This window comes from Oncorhynchus mykiss, chromosome 24 (assembly GCF_057628025.1).
Source record: "Oncorhynchus mykiss isolate SJ-2025 chromosome 24, ASM5762802v1, whole genome shotgun sequence".
Classification (NCBI taxonomy): Eukaryota; Metazoa; Chordata; class Actinopteri; order Salmoniformes; family Salmonidae; genus Oncorhynchus; species Oncorhynchus mykiss.
The window spans coordinates 6,337,449-6,361,083 of NC_143045.1; the positions used below are offsets into that span (position 1 = coordinate 6,337,449).

The 23,635-nt window shown below is 42.7% G+C and overlaps 3 protein-coding genes and 1 long non-coding RNA gene across 9 annotated transcripts; 1 reads left to right on the top strand and 3 right to left on the bottom strand.

Annotated features, from left to right (window-relative positions):
- Positions 1 to 1,536: 1,536 nt before the first annotated feature.
- On the bottom strand, positions 1,537 to 10,402 carry LOC110503578 (uncharacterized). Of its 5 annotated transcripts, none has more exons than XR_016491294.1 (6): positions 10,289 to 10,402; positions 9,942 to 10,031; positions 9,727 to 9,793; positions 9,474 to 9,521; positions 3,474 to 3,652; positions 1,537 to 3,301 (listed from the first exon to the last, which is right to left on the bottom strand). It is a non-coding gene; the product is annotated as an uncharacterized LOC110503578 (long non-coding RNA). The 5 variants fall into 5 exon arrangements; XR_016491296.1 differs by having other exon boundaries at positions 10,285 to 10,380; XR_016491295.1 differs by lacking the exons at positions 1,537 to 3,301; positions 3,474 to 3,652 and having other exon boundaries at positions 6,971 to 9,521; positions 9,727 to 9,789.
- A 123-nt stretch (positions 10,403 to 10,525) lies between these two features.
- On the bottom strand, positions 10,526 to 12,004 carry LOC110503446 (RRP15-like protein). The gene has a single exon (XM_036961775.2). It carries the CDS (start codon positions 11,855 to 11,857, stop codon positions 11,360 to 11,362), a length of 498 nt encoding a protein of 165 aa, XP_036817670.1. The 5' UTR covers positions 11,858 to 12,004; the 3' UTR covers positions 10,526 to 11,359.
- Positions 12,005 to 14,830: 2,826 nt separating this feature from the next.
- On the bottom strand, positions 14,831 to 18,865 carry LOC110503580 (uncharacterized). 2 transcript variants are annotated; one of them, XM_021581984.3, is made up of 4 exons: positions 18,593 to 18,865; positions 17,185 to 17,654; positions 16,802 to 17,068; positions 14,831 to 16,593 (listed from the first exon to the last, which is right to left on the bottom strand). In XM_021581984.3, exons 2-4 carry the CDS (start codon positions 17,594 to 17,596, stop codon positions 16,073 to 16,075), a joined length of 1,200 nt encoding a protein of 399 aa, XP_021437659.1. In that variant the 5' UTR covers positions 17,597 to 17,654; positions 18,593 to 18,865; the 3' UTR covers positions 14,831 to 16,072. The 2 variants fall into 2 exon arrangements, with proteins under 2 accessions (XP_021437659.1, XP_021437660.1); XM_021581985.3 differs by having other exon boundaries at positions 18,565 to 18,671.
- Positions 18,866 to 19,040: 175 nt separating this feature from the next.
- On the top strand, positions 19,041 to 20,213 carry bloc1s3 (biogenesis of lysosomal organelles complex 1 subunit 3). Its single transcript, NM_001160596.2, is given in 2 exon segments — positions 19,041 to 19,117; positions 19,476 to 20,213. A coding segment is annotated over 1 exon segment (600 nt). The 5' UTR covers positions 19,041 to 19,117; positions 19,476 to 19,488; the 3' UTR covers positions 20,089 to 20,213.
- Positions 20,214 to 23,635: the final 3,422 nt, after the last annotated feature.

Below are 23,635 nucleotides of genomic sequence, written 5' to 3' on the forward strand. Positions count from 1 at the left end.
CTCGCAGTGAACAAGCCCCCTCCCCCTCCCCTCCCCTCCCCCTCTCTTTCAGTATCCCGCTCCTTCGCTTTCACCACGGCCGTCCAATCATAACAAACTTTAGGACTTGCTCTAATTAGGGCTGACCTGCCCGCTGAGGAGCGACTGGCTGTGCATGCCTGAGCACAGTGATTGTGATTATCCGTCACGTGAACAAAGAGTCCACCTCCACCACCACTGCTCTGTAGAGGGGCTCCTCTTCTAACGGAAATAATCCAGCTACAGTACCGTGCTGAGGCTCATGCTCAATGAGGGAAATAGATGGTATAGAATTGTAAAGAAATGGTAAAGAACAAAAGTTGTTAATGACTCTAAATGTACAGGGAACTGTCAAAATAAAGGAAACCCTTCGAGTACTTGAGGGATGCAAAGTACATTGAAAGCAGGTGCTTCCACACAGGTGTGGTTCCCGAGTCAATTAGGGAAAGGGGGTACCTGGTACCTAGTCAGTTGCACAACTGATATGCATTCAACCGAAATGTGTCTTCCGCATTTAACCCAACCCCTCTGAATCAGAGAGGTGCGATTAACATCCCATCATGCTTAGGGTCATGCATAAAAATGCCCAGTTGCCCATTATTTTGGCTTCCATGGCTAGAAGAAAAAATGTCAGAGACTTTGAAAGAGGGGTCTCAAAGAAGCATAGTGGGGTTAAAGGGTGTGTGTGTGTGTGTCAGTTTAGTCACCAGATCTCAACCCAATTGGACACCTATGGGAGATTCTGGAGCGGCGCCTGAGACACCGTTTTCCACCACCATCAACAAAATAACATGTGATGTTATTTCCTTGTTTGAGAATGGCGTCACATCCCTCCAGTAGAGTTCCAGACACTTGTAGAATCTATGCCAAGGCGCATTGAAGCTGTTCTGGCGACCCATGGTGGCCTAAAGCCCTATTAAGACATTTTATGTTTGTTTGTCCTTTGTTTTGGCAGTTACCTGTATTCACCTCTGAAGGAAACGGGGTTGTATCAAATGAAATGCCGTTTTTTTTTTTTTTTTTTTGTAAAAGTAGCTAGTTGGGCGTCTTGGATTTTTCCTCTCTTTTTTTGTAGGAATATAATCAATACGGATTAGATGGTTTACAAAGATTTGTTTACCATAAAATGTTCATCAATTTCCGTTGTGATAAGGTATTAGTATGAGTCTTGAAATGGAATACTATTACTGTCAGTCAACCGGAAAGAATGCCGGATGTACCGATGGAATGTATGAGATATAGATATGCAAGTTAATCCTAAACGGCAGGGACACCATTTTTGTGCGGTCCCCATCACCCATCGCTCCCAATTGTAAAGCTTTTCTAAAACTACCTCTTAGTGCTTGGTATTGTTTTGGAATATAATGTCCTTCCACGGGGGAGCAAAATGGCTTGGCTGGTTCAGAGTGGAAATGGATGGGGGAGAAAACCAGGTTAGAGTGATATGACATTTCAGAGTTCCCTGTTATCGGTACAATCACATGGGGGCTGGGGCAGGAATCAGATGTCACACTGCCATGAGAGAACACAAACTGTTCTTTCATAAAGACGTTTGACCATTTATTATAGTCATTAGTGAGAGAGACAGAGTGAGTTATATTTCTTTATCTGCATCTCAGACCGAGGGAATTTCCTTGTTAGTACTTTTCCGCAGAGCACCACAGTTTTGTATTCCGTCAGCATTACTTTCCCGCAATAACAATTTCTAAAAAAAGCCTATATACAAAATGTATGGCTGAGGGGATGCTTAGAAAAAGAGACAGATCCCCTCCCCCACAATCCTGTGTTGCTCTACCCCCAGCACTACGTAGGTCACCATTTGAACAACTCCAAAATCTAAAACAGTCCCACACCTCACCCTCTCTTTAGGCTCTGTTGTTTGTTCCTCCTTAAGGCCACTTGACAAATAATATGGTTACTGGGCTGATTTGTGAATCCTGAGGGTATGGAAAGAGAGGCGGATGGGAAGGAGGGAGGTGGGGGAGGTGTGCGCTCCACCCAAACCTCCAGCTACCCCCCAGGCAGAGGTAAGGCAGATGGGCTCTGGGTCAGAACATGTTGAGATGATTAGGCATCAACAGGCCGCTAGCTGGCTAACCATTTCCCAACTTCCAGGTTTCTGCCAGGCCTTCATGAAAATCATGGTATTATGGTCTCTCAGCCGTGTCTGTTTGAGTCGATGTCTGTTTAGGTTGCTTTATTGGCCAACTGTTGTTGAGATTGTTGTTTGGTTCCGTATCCCCTCACTGTTAAAGCCAAGTAAGGCCGACCCTATGGGAAAAATATTTTTATAGGAGCCGCACAAATTGGACAAATTTCATGTTGTTTCATGTTGGTGAGTATGTCATGATATGCTTAATTTCCCAAAGCATAATGTGAAGTGCTGCTACTGAAGGGTTGTAATACTGCTTTCACAAAGGAAAAACTTTCCATTAACACTCAAAAACAGATTGTTCGATTGTATTCTATCCCTTAATTACTCCTAATGACAAATACAGATCGTAATTCGGTCACATATTTTCTATGTTTACCTTCATAACCCAGGGTTAATCAGTGTGGCCAGAAGGAGGGGAAAAAACTTACTCGGGTCATGGTAATGAGTTCACCAGTGGATCTTTCTCCTTGCTCACCCTACACTAGAAAAACAGTCAGCCTCCTCTATCCATCTGGGTCCCATTAGAGTTAGCAAAATACACACAGGCTTAATTTAGCCCAACGCAGAGGCCCTGACACCCATCAGGCACGCTCAGCAGGTACCGCACAGGTGGCCTCTTCTCCACCCTTGGACTTCCCCCACCCTGCCATTCCGTTCCTTGTAACAGCTATTCTGTTGATTCAATTAAACACAAAAAAGTGCTGTGGTGCTCCCGCACAAAAGGGGCAAAGGTACAAGGCCAGAGAGAGATGGAAGGCAATAAGGCATCCATTAGAGCCAAAGACAGGCAAACAAATGCTCTGTGACCGGGGAGAGGCCAAATGGGTGGAGGTGGGAGGGTTGGGGTAGAGGAGGAGGTAAAGGGGTTGGACAAAGGGGTCATTATTTTTGGGGGCTAGCCCATTGGATCCCAGCAGCGATGACATAGGGTGAGACAGCTGTGAAGGACTCGATGGGGGTCGACTGGCCACAAATGCCCGGATTACCACTGACACGACATTTCATTAGGTAAACATTGAAGGATAAGCAAGAGTAACTCTTCTATGGGTTTAGGGGATGTGGCTTTCTACTGAGGACTGTGTCAGTTCTGAGATGAGAAGAGACAGGGAAGGTGTCTGTTGTGCTGCTCTGCAAACAAAACACAAATGACAATGTTGAAGCAAATGAAATGCATACAGCCGTGCGATAACTTTGTATTAGGCAGAGAGAAAAAATGACATATTTGGTGGTTATACACAAATATTTATTCTTGTGATTTAAATCAAACTGTTGATTTTAAAGGTTGAGCAAGCCCACACACCTGCATTTCTGTCATGATGAGCTGGTTTGGAAGGTGAGAGGGCAGAACCACCCAATCTCTCCTTTTTAATCTGTCCGCCTAAAGGTTTGATCCCGAGGGCAGCATGTGCCCCCATAGCCCTCATGACCCAGTGAGTACTCTGGTGAGGGCCTGTCGCAGTGAACCATGGTGTCTATGGCCTGTGGAAAATCAATATACTGTAGGTCAGAACTGGCAAGTTAGGCAACAAATAGAATGAGAATTTAACAAGACACTATAGAATGTTTTCAAGCTGCAGACACACTGAGGCCAGATATAGTATACTATACATCCTGTACATTCTATTACACTAACAGTACTTCAAATCAAATTGTATTTTTCACATGTGCCGAATACAGCAAGTGTAGACTTTCCCATGAAATGCTTACTTACGAGCCCTTTCCCAGCGATGCAGTTAAAAAAACAACAAAATTAACAAATAGATAAGAAAATAGTGACCCAATAAAATAACGAGCCTATTTATAGACAATATTTTTTTTTTTTTACCTTTATTTAACTAGGTAAGTCAGTTAAGAACAAATTCTTATTTTCAATGACGGCCTAGGAACAGTGGGTTGTTCAGGGGCAGAACGCCAGATTTTTACCTTGTCAGCTATGGATCTGATCTTGCAACCTTTCGGTTACTAGTCCAACGATCTAACCACTAGGCTACCTGCCGCCCCATATGCAAGGAGTACCGGTACCGAGTCAGATAGTTGGGGCGATTGATTGAGGTAATATGTACATGTAGGTTTGGTGAGGTGATTGATTAAAATGCTATGTACACGTACATACAACACAATCTCACATTCAATTCGTGTTGACAAGTAGGTAGAGGATGAAAAGCAGAAAGTCCAGGTAGCTGTTAATTTACTCTCAACCACTAAGAGCTTTAACGAATGTTATATCTAGTCATGTAGGTATAGTAAATAGATTTGGTCCCAAGGATTAGACAATTCATTAGGTTGTGGTGGGGAATGGTGAGGTAGACCGTTTGTTTTGTTGTCAGCCTTTGTGTTTAACGAACAGTTAACAACATAGCCTCCTCGAAGCCAGTAATGGCAAACCTCAAAAGTCACCATTGCAAATGCTTTGAGACACCCCTCCCCAACAGCACAGCATACATGCAGGCTAAACTAATTGTGAAGGTTCCAAATGGGCATTCTAATGAAATACCAGTTGGACATAGCTTTCTTAGCCATTGGCATTTGGGGCATTGTCTTCCTGAAGGACGAAAACAAGTGTGACAAAGGAAAGTGTCTGATTTGTCCAAACAATCCAATAAGTTAGCCCTGAGCTCTGTGAAACCCAAAACCCACAAGGTCTGCCTGCATTACCTTGGCACCGGAGTCAGGTCAGGGAGGGTGTGTGTGTGTGTGTGTGTGTGTGACTGCAGTCCGGGAGTTGAGAAAGTGGCGCTTATAAGGTTTATTTGAAAGAAAGGTGCTCTTTAATCCGGGGGATTCGAACGCGACCCCACCCCAGTTCAACGTAAACAAACCCGTGTGGCTCATGACGACGAAGACTACAGCTTTATAGTGCGAGAGCTAAGATTCAGGAAAACAATGTGATTCTAAACAACTTTTTTCTGTCAATTCCTAGCAGTGGCACGATTAGCTTTTCAGCTTGTGTAAAGGCAAAACAATCCCATTAGCTTGAGTCGGTTTAGTAGCCTACATGTGACTGGTTGGCCCAAAATGCATCAGGTGATCAAGATTTGTTGTGGGGGGGGGGGGGGGGGGGATCCGTGTTGGGATTGGTTAATACTGTTTTAACTGAATTTAGAAATGTAATTCCCAAATAATCTAGAGACCAATCTACCCATTTGAATAGCCTGAAGTGATGTCTGACAACACAGGCTTTGGCTGGGCAGGTTTTTGTAACGGCAACAGAACCCTTTGATTAGTGAACTGCCACACTAACCCCAGCCCGCACAACCTTTTCCGAAGCTTTTCTCAGGTAACCCCCCCCCCCCCTCTGCCTGTCTATTAATCAAGAGAGGGGCTTTATCTGGGGGAAGTGATTAGCCACAAGCTCGTACAAAAAAAAATGTAATCCTTTCACTAACGGCAAAAGAGAAAAAAGTTCCCCAGACGTCCTGGTATTGTAGCTAGATTTCCTCTCTCACCCACAAAGAAATGGTCATATCTTCCCTTTTGAGGAAAGAGTGGTAAATTAAAAGTTATTGTTACTTTCCTGGAGATATGGACCCCATACTCACCCACCACCCATTCTCTCATTCCAACCTTCTGGAAGATTTAATGGAGAAACAATGGGTGGAAAGTAATTTGGAGAGCGCAAATGTCAAACAGTTTGAGGTAAACCTGGAGCAATGATGGGGGTTATATAGCCCTCTACGCTGCAAACAGGATAACACAGTTAAGCTGTTTGAAGAACAGAAATCTTTCTGCATACCGTAAACTACTCTTGCAAAATTAGCCTCTCTGATGTAGCTTTCAACATTTTGATATGAGTATTTGTTAAATATTTACAGTTGATTAATTGAATCAAGATGCAACTCATCTTGTTTTACTGTCAGTATAGTGACTGGAAGAGAAAATCTAAGAAATATCATTAGACACAAATACACTGAATTCAGAGAGATGTGTAATAACATAGCTATGAGCATCAACAAAAAAAGTATTCTCTGCATCTCTCTTTTGCCATGAGCAAAGAGTGGAATCTTGAGAGAACTTGTGACAGCAGCACAAATCAGTAAAGCCTGCAACTATGGGGCAGTGGGCGTAGGAAGGGGGGCTGCTTTTGTGTCAGAAGTACGTTGTTCACTCATTCACTCCCCAGCTGCACACGGTTTTCAGGGCTCCGGTTCCCATACTTAGATTAAATCATCCAAATTCGAATGATAAATGAGTGTGTGTGTGTGTGTGAAGAGGTTACTGATGAAGGAGGGGGAGGAGAAAGGAAGGAGAAAAGGAGAATGATGAGGAGAGTGTTTTCCACAGGCTGGGTCTTGGGGGGGGTGCAGGAGGGGTGGTGGGACAACCAAAGAGTCCCCTTTTCCCCTCTTGTATAACTTTATTGATTACATTGCGATGCAGGGAAGGCCTGGGAACGCCACACAGCTCCATTTTACTGGAGTTTGGAGAAGAGGATCCTTATGCTGTCAGCCAGATCATCTCTGTCCCTCTGACTTGTGTAAATGTTACACGCGCAATGTTTTTTTAAATTTTTTTAATTTTTTAGCAATTCATATAATCTTCCCTTTCTTTTTTTATGTTTTCCTTTCACTTCTCTCATGACTCCCTTTCATGGTCAGAAAAGAAGAGTTCGGTATCAGTGTTGCAAACATTACAGAAGTTAATTCTGAAAATATTACAAAGCCATACAGACAATGGAGGGTCACTGTGTATTACACTCGGCTCACTGCCAGCCTCCTATCTTTCTGCATGTTGAATCAGTCTAACTTCTACATCACAAGACAGTGTGCCACTTCTTTCACAGTGGGCATGACGAATATATTGAAGAGTTCAAAAAATGATCTTTATTTGGAGGGGAAAAAAACATACAATTAAAGACCATAACAGCTATTAAAGTACAGGTACGCATAGTACAACAACCATGGTAGTAAAAATTGCATAGGTCTTTGAACCGGTTTCCTGAAAGAAAAAAAAAAAAAAAAAAAAAAAACAGAAATACATTCACTACAACCAACTCTATATGGTAGAAATATAAAACAGAAACAGTACACAACACAGGAAGAAAAGAAAAGAAAAAAAAAACATTTGAGGGAAGAAAGCGCTCCAGCACAGGTGGTTATGCTTGGGGAAACCCCCCCCCCCAAAAAAAAATAAAACAGAACTGCATCAGACGGAAAATAAAGGAATGGAAGGACAAGAAATGAAGAGGTGGAACTGTGGAGGATGTTGACTTGAACATACATTCAGACCAGACGGGGCGTTTGAAGTTGGTCATAGTTAATTCTCTGCTTTAGAATGGAGGAGTAGACACTGCCTCGCTCCAGCCTCTCTTTTTTTTTATGGCTTTAGAAAGGAGAAGTGAGACAGCTGGAGATCTGGCTCAGAGCATTTATTTACTTCTCCCTGTGGCAAAGTAAAAGTTCTCCACAAAGAGAGCCGGTGAATGGCTCACGCCGGGTAGTCTTGCCCTACGTTCTCCTTTGTGTATCTTAGTTTAAAGCCAAAGCATTCTGTATTTGTTTCTTTCCATCAAAGGGGGAAAAAAAAGGCGTTTAAGCGAAGGCGCCGGTGTGGCGCGGTGGAACTATGTGCTTGGATACGGCGATTTAAGACGCGTTAAGGTGAAGGAATGATCGACCTTTGGCTATGTTGAGGGGAGCAATACAAGTTTTGGTTTTGGAGGTACTGACAAATCCCTTTATCCTAAGAATGCCTTTCCTTAAAAAGGCCAAGGCAAGACATTTCCAAGTAACGTGAACCAAAGCCAAAATCTTACAGAGAATTACATAACAGATGTGTCAGTCTAATAAAGCTGGTTTTAAGAGAGCACTAATAAACCTGACTTGACTGATATGTCAAAATCAGGAAGAGGACAGGGTCTTTGAAAAGGGTATAAAACCTATCATCAGAGGTAGGGAGAGGTTTCCATGTTGAATATTTAAAGGCTTTGTACTGTAAAATATTCTGCTTGATGTCAAAACGAATGAAGCCAAGATCACAAGGGAATGGATATCTGGGACACACTCCAGTCACATAGCCTACATACATCCTCCTTCCTCTTAAAAGTCCCCGGACAAGTAAAAAACTAGAAGAGGATTTATCTAACCTAGGCTAATTCTGTTGCTCTGTACTTAACAATATGCCATTTTGACCATCACAAAGTTTTGTGCCAAATAGATCAATCATGTCCTGTTGGGGCTCCCGAGTGGCGCAGTGTTCTAAGGCACTGCACTGCTAGAGGCGCCACTACAGACTCTGGTTCGATTCCAGGCTGTATCACAACGGGCCTTGATTGGGCGTCCCATATAGCAGCATACAATTGGCCCAGCATCGTCTGGGTTAGGGTTTGCCCGGGGTAGGCTGTCATAGTAAATCATTTTTCTATACTGACTTGCCTAAAAAAAATGTAAGCACAATTTCATACAAAACAGAGGTTTTGGCTGTAGGTGGCTCTCCCTTTGAAATGTTGAAAGCTGAACACAGAGCCTTTCTAGAGCCTGAGGCACTGATCGTAAACAGAACAGAATTATGCATTTCAATCCATAAAACATTCTCATGGAACAGTAAGAGATGAGGTAACTTCCTGTTTTCAGGAAGTACCAAACTAGATCAAATAGTGTTTTAAAGCGGCAATCAGTAGTTGTAATAATAACAAAGTGTACTCTCAGCTCGTTTTGGTAAAAAGCTGCGGGATGGGCTGGAGAAATGGAACCACTCTGAAAATCATAGATAAAGCTATGGATGCAAGGACTGACCATACCAAATTATAGTTTTTAACCAAGTTAAGGCTATATAGTGTTTGTTTACGTTTACTTTATTTACAAACATTGGGGTAAAATAATCTTATATTTTGTGTTCTGTAAGGGGTACAACAGTTGAACTAAGCACTGAGGCATTTATAAATCATATTCTTAAATAATCAATAGGTACATATCATTCACAAGTACAAAAATGTAGCAACTGCAGAGTGCCCCTTTAAAGTATAATTTTGTACAAACATCATCTTCAATCCAGGTCTTAAATGTATTGCTTTTGATGCAGGGTAGGGCAGACAGATCATATCCCAAGATAATAACAGAGTCAACTTGAGAGCTGGATATCACTGCTATAATGTTCAACTGGGCTCTCTTTTCAAAGGAAAATGCACTGACACAATTCACCTGCTTGCTGTCAGAAGAGTATTTTGCAGAGACTACCCTCTAGTGGCAAAAAAATATATGTTATTTTGCCCACAACTATGTGTTGTTGCTTTAGCATATACAGTCAACAAAGAGCCAATGAAACGACATGGGATAAATATGAAAATCACTTTTTTGGTTACTACCTGATTCCATGTGTGTTCTTTCATAGTTTTGATGTCTTCACTATTATTCTGCATGGTAGAAAACAGCAAAAATAAAGAAAAACCCTGGAATGAGTAGGTGTGTTCCAACTTTTGACTGGTGCTGTATATTGAGCATGCCATTTAGGTAACAACATTTCAGTCAGGTAAACTCATACTAAAGTACTTAAAGGTGGAACTTAGGTCAAACTGAAGTATAACTGGGCATATGCAATAGTGAAAACTGTTGTCCTACCTTTCTCTAAGCCCGTGTCCTACTCTGAAGCCCATGCCTTCCAGAGTGAACACACAAGAGGCCCTATCTTGTGGAAAGAAAACATAAATAGTTCGATGTGACAATAATGGATACAACAAACACACCGTTTGATGATGACCAATCTTTCAAACAATTGTTCATGTGTATGTCGGGTGGATGTCTTGTGTGACGTTACGAGCTTAACCTAACGTTACCTTGTCCATTTCCCCTCTTGAGGCTTGGTCTCTGTAAATATGGGACACCATCTCTAGGTGTAGGAACGCAGAGTACGTCGTCGGCCATGTCTGAAATTAAAATGTTACTCTTAATACAAAAACCTAGGCAAGGTTCTCTAGCTGAACTGACAAACGAACACAACATGCTAGCTAAATGATCCTGGTACATTGGGGGACAACATCCAGCTACTGTAGCTAACGTTAGCTAAATTAGTGCTTGATACTGCGGGCAATGCTTTCTTCTAAGTTACAAACTCATTTGCTATCTATGTGCAATCAACATGATCATATATTGGTAACGCATGTAAATCCAACAGAATACCTACTGTACAGCTCTGGTTTGAGGTATTTTCCCCTAACTTGCCCACGATGTAAACAAAGCGTTACTTCCTGATTACGGAACCTGCGAAGGAGGCACAACTTTGCTTAGGCGTGTCGAAAGACACAAATAGTTGGTTTGGATGACTGATAACAAGTGAAAAGGCTAAACATTTTTATTTAGTGTTAACTTCAGAAGAAAAAATGATCAGAAACTCTTAATTTATTAATATAGTCACTAGGACAACAATGCAAACAGTTATTTTCTTCATCCAGCTCACACCCTTCCAAATTCATGTGAAATTCTCAAATTCATATTTTAAGTGTCACATAATCTCAATGCATTTCCTTTTAAATTGACAGGTTTAATTCTCTAACGCAAATGTTTCACTCTCTAATTCACATTTTCACAAAACGTAAAAATAAACCATTTATGTTTTGTTGAATATCTTCTCGTTTTAGGCTACCTTTTGTTACCGCTTCAATGCTATGATAAAACATATATTCAGGCCTCTGGTATTGCTTAGCATTATTAGAGTAGACTACAAAACAGTTTGGAGATCTTGGAATATCTGAGTCTGAAAAAGGGCGCACAAATAATTGTCCTGCAAAAAAAAATTGCATTTGAAGTAAATGTGCATCATATTTTCCTTTTGAAGTAGGCCCACGTTGGACATGGCAACATGCATTTCTAATTCCAAAATGGCTAAAGTTGCTAATGAGATTTGCAATTAATATATATAAAAAAAACAGTCCTTCTATTACATTCCATGTACAATTCTTCACTTTTAAAAATGCAATAGTTTATTTTTTAATTTTTTATGAACTGGCTTTTTATTGAGGGACATGCAACAAAAAAAAGGTATATATACAACAGAGTTCGGACAGAAAAATGTTCAGTGGTACATTTACAAGCCAGAGAGTACCAGCATTAAACAAACTAGGGATCCTGCCGCAAATAATTGTGTGCCAGAACAGGACCTTGACCACAGTCTTTCTTCAGCTCCTGGTTCCATATAGAAAATTCAAAAGAGGGGTCTTTGGGCCTGGTAGGGCTGCCTACAGATGGGCCTGTCTGCTCAGTCCGACTCGCTGTTGTAGTCCTCTGCACCCCCTGGTGCCTCCTCCTCTTCCCCCTCCTCGTTGCTCTCCTTGTCCCAGTCCTTCATGGAGGCTCCTGTCATGAAGTCGTCTCTCAGCACGCTCCAAGCTGGCTTCTCTTCTGCCTCCCTGCCAGTCGTCTGTCTCTCTGTCTTGGTGACGACCTCGCTGCCCCCCTCTGTGCCCCGCAGCACGTTGATGAAGTCTTTCTTGGAGACAGAGTAGAGGACCTTGGCCTTCTTCCTCTCCGAGCCGCCCGCCTCCTTCACCTTCTCATCCACCATTTTCTGGTGATTCCTCACAGCGTTGAACAGTTGTACTACTCCCCTGGTAGCAACTCTCTGCAGGTTCCTCTCATTCTCTCTGTCTTTTACAAAGTCTGGTTTCGCTCGACACATCATCTCCCATGCTCGCTTTTTATCAGTCTGTTTCTTCTTCTCCTTTATTCTTCTTCTTTGCAATAGTATCAATGACATGTTCACAGACGTTTAGTCCATAAATAAGACTATTATCATGAGTATGCCTCTTTGTGTTGTACTCATTTGGACTAGGTTTAATGTCAAGGTGCATCAAATACGTTACACTATATAACTCAATATCAATGGACTTAATACAAATTGTGATTAAAGCTGGAAGTCATGTATTAAAATGACTTTTGGAGAGAGGTGGAACATTGTCTTAAATTCCCAGTGAGGTCAGACATGTGATTTACCTGTGTCTTATATTCATTGTATTCAGACCCCTTGACTTTTTCCACATATTATAACGTTACAGCCTTATTCTAAAATTGATAAAATCTTTTTTTTCGTCATTAATCTACACACAACACCAGATATTGACCAAGTAAACACAGGTTTAGATATTTTGGCAAATTTACTACAAACAAAAAACTGAAATATCACATTCACATAAGTATTCAGACCCTTTACTCACTTTTGGCAGTGATTTACAGCCTTGCGTCTTCTTGGGTATGACGCTACAAGCATGGCACACCTGTATTTGGAGAGTTTCTCCCAATCTTCTCTGCAGATCCTCTCAAGGTCTGTCAGGTTAGATGTGGAGCGTTGCTGCACAGCTATTTTTCAGATCTCTCCAGAGATGTTTGATCGCGTTCAAAGACATTCAGAGACTTGTCCTGAAGCCACTCCTGCATTGTGCTTAGGGTGTTGTCCTGTTGGATGGTGAACCTTCACCCCAGCCTAAGGTCCTCAGCGCTCTGAAGCAGGTTTTCATTAAGGATCTCTCTGTACTTTGCTTCGTTCATCTTTCCCTCGATCCTTACTAGTCTCCCAGTCCCTGCCTCTGAAACACATCCACACAGCATGATTCTGCCACCACCATGCTTCACCATCAGAATGGTGCCAGGTTTCCTCCAGACATGACGCTTGGCATTCAGGCCAAAGAGTTAAATCTTGGTTTCAACAGACCAGAGAAGCTTGTTTCTCATGGTCTGAGAAGCTTCAGGTGCCTTGGAGCAAACTCCAAGAGGGCTGTCATGTGCATTTTACTGATGAGTGGATTCTATCTGTCCACTCTACCATAAAGGCCTGATTGGTGGAGTGCTAGAGATGTTTGTCCTTCTGGAAGGTTCTCCCATATCCAGAGGCACTGGAGCTCTGTCAGAGTGACCATCGTGTTCTTGGACAACTCCCTGACCAAGGCCCTTCTCCCCCGATTGCTCAATTTGGCCGGGCGGCCAGCTCTAGGAAGAGTCTTGGTTGTTCCAAACTTCTTCCATTTCAGAATGATGGAGGCCACTGTGTTCTTGGGGACCTTCAATGCTGCAGACATTTTTTGGTACTCTTCCCCAGATCTGTGCCTTGACACAATCCTGTCTCTGGTATTCTATGGACAATTCCTTCAACCTCATGGCTTGGTTAGCTCTGACAACTATGGGACCTGATATAGACATGTGTGTGCCTTTCCAAACAATTGAATTTACAACAGGTGGACACCAATCAAGTTGTAGAAACATCATCAGGATGATCAATGAAAACAGGAAGCACCTGAGCTCAATTTCAAGTCTCATAGCAAAGGGTGTGAATTCTTATGTGAATAAGGTATCTGTTATTTATGGGTAATACATTTGCAAAAATTTCTAAAAACCTGTTTTCACTTTGTCATAATGTGGTATTGTGTGTAGATTGATGAGGAAAACAATTAATTTGATCAATTTTTAAATAAGGCCGTAACATAACAAAATGTGGAAAAAGGTAAGGGGTCTGAATACTTTACAAATGCACCGTATATTTCTACACTATGAGGTTGGCATAATAATGTGAATATGAGAAAATTATGATAATGACATTTTAGTGTAATAGCTCTTTGAAAAGGACGCCTGAAATTTCAGCCTGTTTTGGTGAGATGGAGTTTTGTCCTTCAATGGTGACATCACCATGCGATAAATTAGTCAGTGGTGTAAAGTTCTGAAGTAAAAATAGTTTAAAGTTTTAAAGTACTACTTAAGTAGTTTGAGGTATCTGTCCTTTACTATTTATATTTTTGACAACTTTTACTTCACTGCTTTTTCCACCATCCATTTTCCCTGACACACAAAATGACATGTTGAATGCTTAGCAGGACACCATCATGGTCCAATAAACACACTTATCAAGAGAACATCCCTGGTCACCGCTAGTGTCTCTGATCTGGCGGACTCACTAAACGCAAACGCTTAGTTTGTAAATGAAGTCTGAGGGTTGGAATGTGCCCCTGGCTATCTGTAAAAAAAAAATGTTTAAATGATTAAAAAAAAAAAGTTGAAATATTTTCAAATTCCTTATATTATGCAAACCAGTTGCATAATATAAGGAATTTGAAAATATTTCAACTTTTTCTTGATATAAATTACATTTACTTTGATGCTTAAGTACTTTGAAACCAAATACTTTTAGACTTTTACTCAAGTAGTATTTTACTGAGTGACTTTCACTTGAGTCATTTTCAGTTAAGGTATCTTTACTTTTATTGGGTACTTTTTCCACCACTGAAATTAGTTCATAGACTAAAGGTGCGTTCAGTTAACTTGAACGTTTGCTAAGTTGCTGAACGGCTTGTACTGAACGACACATTTCCCTAAAACATTCTTGAACAGACTTTGACCGTTTGTTCCCATTTGGTGGGTATGGTGAGGTGTGGCTTGAAGCAATGAGTGACGTATTTAATGGGCAGTGGCCATGTTGACAGCGTACCCCAACCCCTCCCCGTTTTTCGACTGGTCGTTCAGTACAGCATCGTTGTCATTCAATTGAATGTTCCAGATTGTAAAAGCGTACTGAATCCAAACCTCTCTGCCAATAACATCTCATTTTCAGTTTTGCCCTCCCCACTCAGACCACTCCCAGACATTCCAAGCAAAAATGATTGCTTAAGAAATTGCCCTTTGCTAAGAAGCTATTGCTGTTTCTTTTGACCATTTTAATTTAAAACAATCACAGTAAGGTACTAAATTCTTACCCAGAAATGATTTAATCTTGAGATAAAAACAGCTGCATTGGACCTTTAAGTTATATTATAAGCATACAGTATTAATACAGCATTTCCAGTTTTGTAAATAGTTGAGAAAAATACAAAACAATATTCTCTGTGTGCAAGTCTACAGTATCTTGATGATACCCTATTTTTAAGTAAATTGAGAGTTTGAATACATGGTCCGTCTTAAATTGCAGCCAGGTAACACATTACAAGCAAAACATGCCTAATTGCAGTACTGCCAATATGTGGTAATACAATTCCAGGACACAAATGAAGCGATCTCAAAATCTAAATAAACATGTTGGATGAATAAGTCTCTTGTGAGATTGCAAAATGTAGACTTCATTACCATATTGCACTTACACACTACAGTACCTCTCATCTTCAGCAAAGCTAAAGCAAGTAAAACAGGCCTAAATTAAAGCAGCCGTGTGTATCCAGTACTATGCAAACAGCTGTGCAAATCGAGTTCGACAAAGGCCCTTTTCTAAACAAGTTTTCATAGTAGAAATGTAGTTACACAAAATATCCTATATGCTTAGGAAAGGGAACATTTAGGGAAGAGGATACATTTGGATGAAGACTTTGCTTTCCCAGCTTCCACATAAATTTGCATGAGTTCATCAAACACCATTACATCCTCATGAAAGTGTGCTTTTTCCTAGTACGGAAACATACATTTCAACATCATTTGGGGATTCTAGCATGTCTCAGTGGATGATAACTGGCAAGTTGGAATTTCTCTTCTTGACTATATTAAATAAACCTCTGCGCTACGGTTGGTCAAAATTATCTTGATTAAAACATCAGATGATTTACTTCTGCACATTAAAACATTTGGACATGACAAAATTAAACAAAAGAGGGAAGTTGTAAAAAAATAAAAAACAATTTTTATTCTAAGACATTCTCAAAAGGACAAGTCCCTCATTCATAAATGTAAGCACCCATTATTTTTCTTCTCCAAAAAAAAAGGTTATATTTACAACCTAAAAGGGTTCTTTGGCTGTCCCCATTGGATAACCCTTTGAAGAACCCTTTTCACAGAGTTCTACCTGGAACCTAAAAGGGTTCTACCTGGAACCTAAAAGGGTTCTCCTATGGGGACAGCTGAAGAACCCTTTTGGAACCCTTTTTTTCTAAGAGTGTATGCTCTCCTCTGTCAGAGCACTGTACGTTCCACTACTGTACATTCCACTATGAAGCTACAAGAACACTCACTTGTGCTGGCACTTGTTTGAGAGTCCGTTAAGCAGATCACCCTTCTGTTGGGAAGGGGAAAGCTGCTCTGAGGGGGATGGTCCTTGAGGTTCAGGCCGCCCATGGTCTGAGGGCTGAGGGTTGGATGTGTCACTAGTTGAGTTTCCATCCCTGGAGGGTGATCCTTTGTGGATCTCCAACAGAGAGACCGTCCAGGAGGGAGATGTAGGCTGTGAGGGGGAGGCCTTGCATGAGCACGGCTGGTGTCCCTGGGTTTGGACCTGTTCCACTCCTCTAAGGATGCGCACCAGGGAGTTGTGGACCTGCTGGCTGATAGGAGTGTCACTGTCGTCGGGTTCGGTCTTGACCTGGCGGTCTGTGGAGAAGTTAGAGAGCTGCTCCAGGACCTCTATCTGTCGGTCCATCATACCCAGCATGCTGCAGTGGAAGGCCCTTTGCTCAGCGAGCTGTTCCCCTAGCTGATGGTTCAGGATCGTGAGCTGCTGGAGGATCAGGGTGCTGGTGTCCTCACAAGTGCCTGTAGAGAAATGAACAGCAGGACAACTTGCATTTGTTTTAGGTTACTGCTGTAATATCTATTATCCAAAGCTCTAAACAATTCATGAATACAAAGTAAAATTCCAACATATTCATGACATGATATTAGTTACAAAGATCACATTATTGACATAGAATATAGGTGGTCATGTAGCCACTCTAAACTCATCAGTTGTAAAAGCATTCACCAGTTTGTTCTTCTGGACTGCAGCTAGTGGGGTCACTAGCTTCCTCCCCATCATGTAAAGAGGGTACTGAGTGTGGCTCACTCTTCACTGGGTAAAGATACTCTCCAGATAGACCCAAAGTCATAATCTCTTCTGACTTCAGGGCCCAGCCCGAAGTGCTGATGTTGGCCTCTTCTGGGATGGCGTTAGTCTTGTCTCCTTCTCCCTCTAGAGCTGGAGCCAGGCTCTCCTGCCAAGGGGCCACAGAGTCAGGCTGAGCAACATCACCTGGGAAGAAAGAGAGAAGAGTGAGCAGCGCAGGCCAATGCAAAGCAAACACTTCTTTACAATTCTTCAATGGAAAATATTAAAGGTATAAAAATCCTAAAGCCAGAAAGTAGTACCATCAGTATGATCCTCCAGGTCCGAGTGGGTCAACACCACCATATTGTGTCCATCTGCAGTGCCTTGCTCTGGGGCCCCCACCCGGGCCCTCCTGGCCAGCATGCGGTCCAGCATACGGAAGTAACGGAATGACTCGATGGCGGACAGGCGTGCAGCAGGGCTACGGTATCCTGCCATCTTGATCTTGCGGTACTTGTGCTTTAGGCTCTTCCAGCGGTTGCGTATCTGGTTGACAGTGAAGTGGATATCCCGCTTGGCCAGGCTGTAGCGCAGGCGGCGGAAGTGCGAGTCGTTGCGCTGGCGCTTCTTATCCAGCTCATGCACCAGGTCCAGCTGCTCGATGAGGGCCAGCATGGCGAAGGTGTCCGACTCTGTCCACCACTTGTTGGGCCTCCTCTCACTCAGGTCCATGGTCTCTGCCTCTTCTCACTGGGTGTACCTGTGCTGGTAGCAGCCCCTTGGGCTCCTCCTGGTTGGAAGTAAACAAGAACACATGGAGAGAGGTTGAAGTACTACACCATAGGCTAATGTAATTTCTATACATTAGAGGTAGACTGAGGGGTAGTCGAATGATTATGATAAAATGACCCTGAAATAAATATTAAGACTTTCTACTCAAATTACATTTTGTAGCAATATGCATCAAAGAGCAGCATCCATGTTGCATAATAATAAAGTTGTATTCAAGAAGGGAACATTGGTGTTTTTAATCAAAGGTATAGGACAACCTCACTATGGGAGAATAAATAAGTCACGACAGCATCCAAAATAGATACTGGATATAAATGAAAGGAATAAATTGTGACATAAACCACTCCAGAGATGTTCATTACAACATTCACACAAGATTACAGTGACAGTTTCTTCTCCAGTCCCTTTGAAGTTCACCCAACAGCAAATCACGACTTTCCCACGTCAATTCCACTCAGATGAGACATGATGAGCTCAGTAAGTAGTACGCTTACAATGTGAATTTATGCAGCCAAACAGGAGTACTGTATAACGCTTTCCTCTACCCCAAAAAATAAATACATATGCAATAATAGTCTTCCCTTTTCGTACAACAGTGAATTACTTGAAATAAAATTGATTCTGGATATTACTGACAACCACACCATACAGAGATTCATTTAAAACTAACTAAGTGGTTAGCAACAGTCTGACCACTGACAACCTAACTAGCTATCACTGGCTAGTTGACAGGTGCAGTGTGTGTGCCAATTGCTGACAGTGGCCGTGGACTCAGCTGGGTGGTTACAGTGGCCATCACCGGCGAATGCTGACGATGAAGAATGTAATTTCCTACAGAACTCTGCGGCCAACATTTTTTTCAGACACAAACCATTGTTCTAAGTTAATAACCATAAAATAGCGCTTACTGTTACTGCTACAGATTGCACTTCATACCTTCATCTCGATATATTTTACGCTGCGTCGAGGAAGCTTGCTCGCGTCGCACGATCACATGGGGTTTGTTGACATCAATGGTCTTGTTCGAAATTGCAGCCGACTGTGGAGGAAACTGCCGACTGATTGATCTACAAATCACCGTGCCTCATAAATAACCACTCATTATTATTTGTAGATCCGTCAATCAGTCACTATTTACCCATGATACAGCACGAATTTGATGCTCTCGAACACGGCCAATGAGTGTTTATGATCGACGTTCCCAATGTCACATGTCCTTCGATCTCTACTGTGATTGGTCTAAAATCTTACCGCATACTCAAGAGGGTGAGTCTGTGTGAGGAGCTGCGCAAATTCTCAGATCTACACATCATCTAAATGTTCAATTCGAACGGATTTAACTGACATCTGGTTGTAATTTGTGAATTTGTGCAGTACTTAGTGTGGGCCAACCCCCGTGAGTGAGCGATTTCCGGCTACTTCCGTGTGCTCATGTGATTCCTTTTTTACAGGACTGTGGAGGTATGAGAATTTGTTTTACATACATTTTTCGAATAATAGCAGGCTAGCTATCTATATTCGATTTGGTGAATTGATTTTACGTAGATTGATTTACATAACATGTCAATGAGTTAAATTGAGTTCAACTCTATAACATAATGTTATTCAACAGGGGTGGGGGATGCATTTCGTTGCGTATCATCTCTAGCGCTCAAATGTGGGGGGAGGCACATTCCAATGGGCAGACAGGAATCATCATAGCAGTTCCATTAAACATCAGAACATGCCCCCCTGTAACATTGAAACTATGCCTCCCCGTAAGATGGGGAGCAGTTTCTACTTCCTACTGTAGGCCTTCACTGTTCTCTTGTTTATTTAGGTGGTGTGGTGTAATGGCAAGTGACAAATACCAGATAGTGGTGCAAGGAGAGGCGTCAGAGACCGACTCAGATGATGAGGTATACATCACCTCCCTCTCTCCACATTCAACAGCCGGAGGGCAAAAGGTACCAGGGGAAGCATCCGAGACTGACAGCGAGGGGGAGGTTGAGAAAGCACGGAAATGTGTCACTGCTGCAAGCTCTGAAAACCCACAAATATTACGCAAGGACTTAACTCCCCTGCTTGTGATCAGAGACAACTCTGACATTCAGTCCGTGGTAGAGGAGAGGGTTGTTTCTCAGCCCGAACACAGTGGGCTCTACTACAACACTTTACTCCAGCAGAAATTACAGGAGAGCAATGCACGTCTGTGCACGGATGTGTCCCAGACCATCAAACAGGTGTATGGTAATGCCACAAAGGAGATCCGCATGGCCACGACCCACCTGACCGTCTCCCAGAACGGCATCATCAACGCCTCCCACAGCATCCGACTCATTCTGGAGGACCTCAAGTCTGTCTCAGAGAAAATGGACATTATCACCAGCTGTTACCTTCTCCCCGATATTACCATCCCCTCCTCTCCCACTACCCCTATTCCCGGCCAATGATCTTCCTTATGATGTTCCTTGTTAAATGCTTTCATATGTCTTATGTAGGCTAAACAACGGCCTGGAGTATTGTTATTTGTAAAAGGCACTTGCATTAGGTGAATAAATGATGCATGCTGTTATACTATTGCTGCTCCCATGTTGTTCTGATTTACATTCCGATGGCTTATTCATTGTAGTTGGTCATCGCAAAGGATGCTTATTGATCTTGATCATAGCAGAAAGTATTTAGCTGGTCACATTCACAACGTCTCGTTAAGCAATGTATTTTCCCGAAGCGCCCACTTTTGTGGTGTAAGCAAAACATCGCAAGTGACGGGACTGCTGTGGTCAATTTTGTCGAGGCCTAGAGTTGAAGTAGCTACAGAATCCTCATGTATGAACAAAATGAATCCTAGGACATTCATTGTGCATTGCTGTATTCACAAGTCAGTCATTGAACTGCAATAGGCTTCTACTTCAGGGAACGTTGAACAGTTTCAAAACTTTTAAGATGCATTCCATCCCTATACAGTGTAGTCTTCCCAAAGATATAAAAAATGTTATAAAATGAAAGATCATTTTGAATCCAGAGGGTTTGATCAGTCAATGCTTTTGCAGTCACTGTCATGTCGCGTGAGGTTGAACATCTGGCTTGGCTTCCAGGAAGTGTGAGCTGAAAGTAATCCATTCTCCCAAGGTCATCTGAAGGGCATGTCTGATCTCACTGCTGCGCCCATACACCAGAGACGCTCCTTCGAGTTGATTCTCTGTCCGCAGCTGCTGATATTTCACTGGAATGTTCAGCTTCTCCATATAGAGAACAATGCAGACATGACATTGAGACACATTGACATATATTGTTAAATGGTGTCATTAGACGTTGTTGGTCGTCATTTACTTGTTCTAATGGGCCAACGGTGGTTCATGGGAAAATATTCTGGTGTGTGGGAAGTTCCATCATTGGCGATGGCATGCATGGGACTACCCCTCTTCAGGAACCTCTCAAACAGCTCGGGGTCTCCATCCTGCTCTAGAACGGTCTCCAGACGATCTCTGAGCATGTGGAGCTCCAGACTGGTCTCACTGAACAAGGTCTTGGCCTGGTTGATCACAGTATTGGTTGATGTCACCATCAGTGCCATCAGTGTCAGCCCTCTGCTGGCGGTCCTCTGAGCATTGCAGGATCCAGCCCAGGCGGCAGGGCCAGAGGTTGGCCATCACCACCCAGGCAGCAAGGTCTTTAGCTTTGGAGAAGCCCCTGTAATTCATAGCATCCATGACGATGACTGTCAACCTTACAGAGTTTATTATCCTTCTCATATGCCCATGGTTTCCCATAAGATAAACATGAGGGCTGTATTTGGTATATATGGCGTGTAATGCCTCATTTGTTAGCGCTTTGATTTTAATGGCCCAGATTTCCCAATGGATGCCATTTTCTAGTAGCTCAGTCTCACTTTTGCCCTTTCCAATGAAGGGCACAAGGCTGTCATCAAGCCTGCCTTTTTCAAATGCAGAGAAATTCCCAGCTCTATGTTTTCCTCTCTTAAAACATTCCCAGTTAGGCTCTAGATAGCTGTCAGCGAGGGTTTTAAAAGCTCTGCATTTGGAGTCTGGGGACATCTCAGGCACTGAGAAGGGCAGGGTGACCATCTTGCTTACAAAGTCGTACCCGCTGGATGTCAGCCCACAGATCCACATGGTGCTCTCCACACAGCCCACCACCACTCCGGGGTCCACAGCTAGGATGGACACAAACGGGACATTCTCCCCCGCCAAGGTGCTGACCACCCTGTCTGGGCCGCAGCGGTCCAGGTGGGTGATCTCCAGCACCACACGGATCCTCCTCCCCTCGAACACCTCCATGAAGTGGGTGATTTCCACCATGAAGCCCACCTCCTTCCTCACCTTGTTCATGAAGCCCATCTGGTCGCTGATGGCCGAGCTGTTCATCTGGTGCTGGATGCTGCTGCCCATGGTGTAGAGCAGGTGCTTAGATGTCTGCAGAATAGTCCTCAGGGCGAAGACTGCGGGAGGCCCCAGTGTTGCTATGGCCATCGATTCCAGCACATTGACCCAACTGCGTGTGCCATTTGTTTGGAGCTCAAAGCCATAAAAGTAGAGCAGGGTACATGTGCCAATGCTGGAAATTACAGTGGCTAGGACTACAACCCAGAGGGGGAGGCAGAGCATCTTTATGGCTTTCCAATTGACCTCATCACCTTTGCTCGTGACTTTCTTTGGGTAGGGATGCTGGGTGACTCTATAGAGGCCCAGGGGAAGTTCCCCAAAGGCATCCTGGATGCCCTTGAAGAGGCGGATCGCCAACCCAGCCCAGAGTTTATCACTGCCTGCAAAGTGTCAGGCACTGAAGCGCTCCTCTTCCTCCCTCCCACACGGGACGGAAGAAGCTGATGGAGAGGAGGAGGGCCAAATAGCTAATCCACTCTGGAGGAGGTCTCTTCAGCTTGTGCTTCTGGTCTCTCCACTCTGCCTCTCTGTTCATGTAAACTGCGAATGTAGAAAGAGCAACACAATTATATTTTTAGAAAAAACAAAACAACTAAAGTCATGTGAACTCAACCTAAGTGTTAAACTTACTCTTGATCTTCTTCAGTAGAGTTTCAGTGCGGCTGGGGCACTGGGAGAACAGACCTACGATGGCCCGGAGGTGCCACCTTGAATAATGCCCTGGACAGTCCATATGCCTAGGCATCATCCAACAGGGCACCTTTTTGTTTGACCAATGTAGAGGTAGACATGGCAATCAATAGAAGCTGTTATTAGCTGTATCCCTAAATGACTAAATGTCCGATACATTTACTAACTTTCCACTTACCTTGTCCATCCATTTGTCTATGGTTCCAATACTTTGTAAATTCTGAGGGAATAAAACAGGTTATAACATTCATATGGTATAACATTAGTACGGTATGACAATATAATTTCGATTCATGATCACTGCAACCGATCTAAATCCAATTATCAGTAACGGTTGGTTATTATTCTGCAGTGTCAATAAAATACTGGCTGAATTTTTTCCCCCCCCAAGAATTTAGTAATTTCATAGGAAATTGTTAGAGATGGTTATGTATTGATGTTGTTTTTAGAGATGTTTCATTAGTTATTCGACAATAATGTGTTAAATGCTGGACTTTCCGACACTGGCCAAAGTCATACAGAGTAAATTACCAAAATGTAATGAGAGGAATGAACAGAATCATAAACATTTAAGACAGCTTTTCAACAAATATTTTGTGTTTTTCAGCAGTTCAATGAGCACATTCAGGGTTAGCCAAAAGTCACCAGGGACTCAAATCCTGCAGTGCTAGATGTGTCCCCCTGCTTAAGCCAGTACATGTCCAGGCCCGTCTGAAGTTTGCTAGAGAGCATTTGGATGATCCAGAAGAAGATTGGGAGAATGTCATATGGTCAGATGAAACCAAAATATAACTTTTTGGTAAAAACTCAACTCGTCGTGTTTGGAGGACAAAGAACACCATACCTACTGTGAAGCATGGGGGTGGAAACATCATGCTTTGGGACTGTTTTTCTGCAAAGGGAC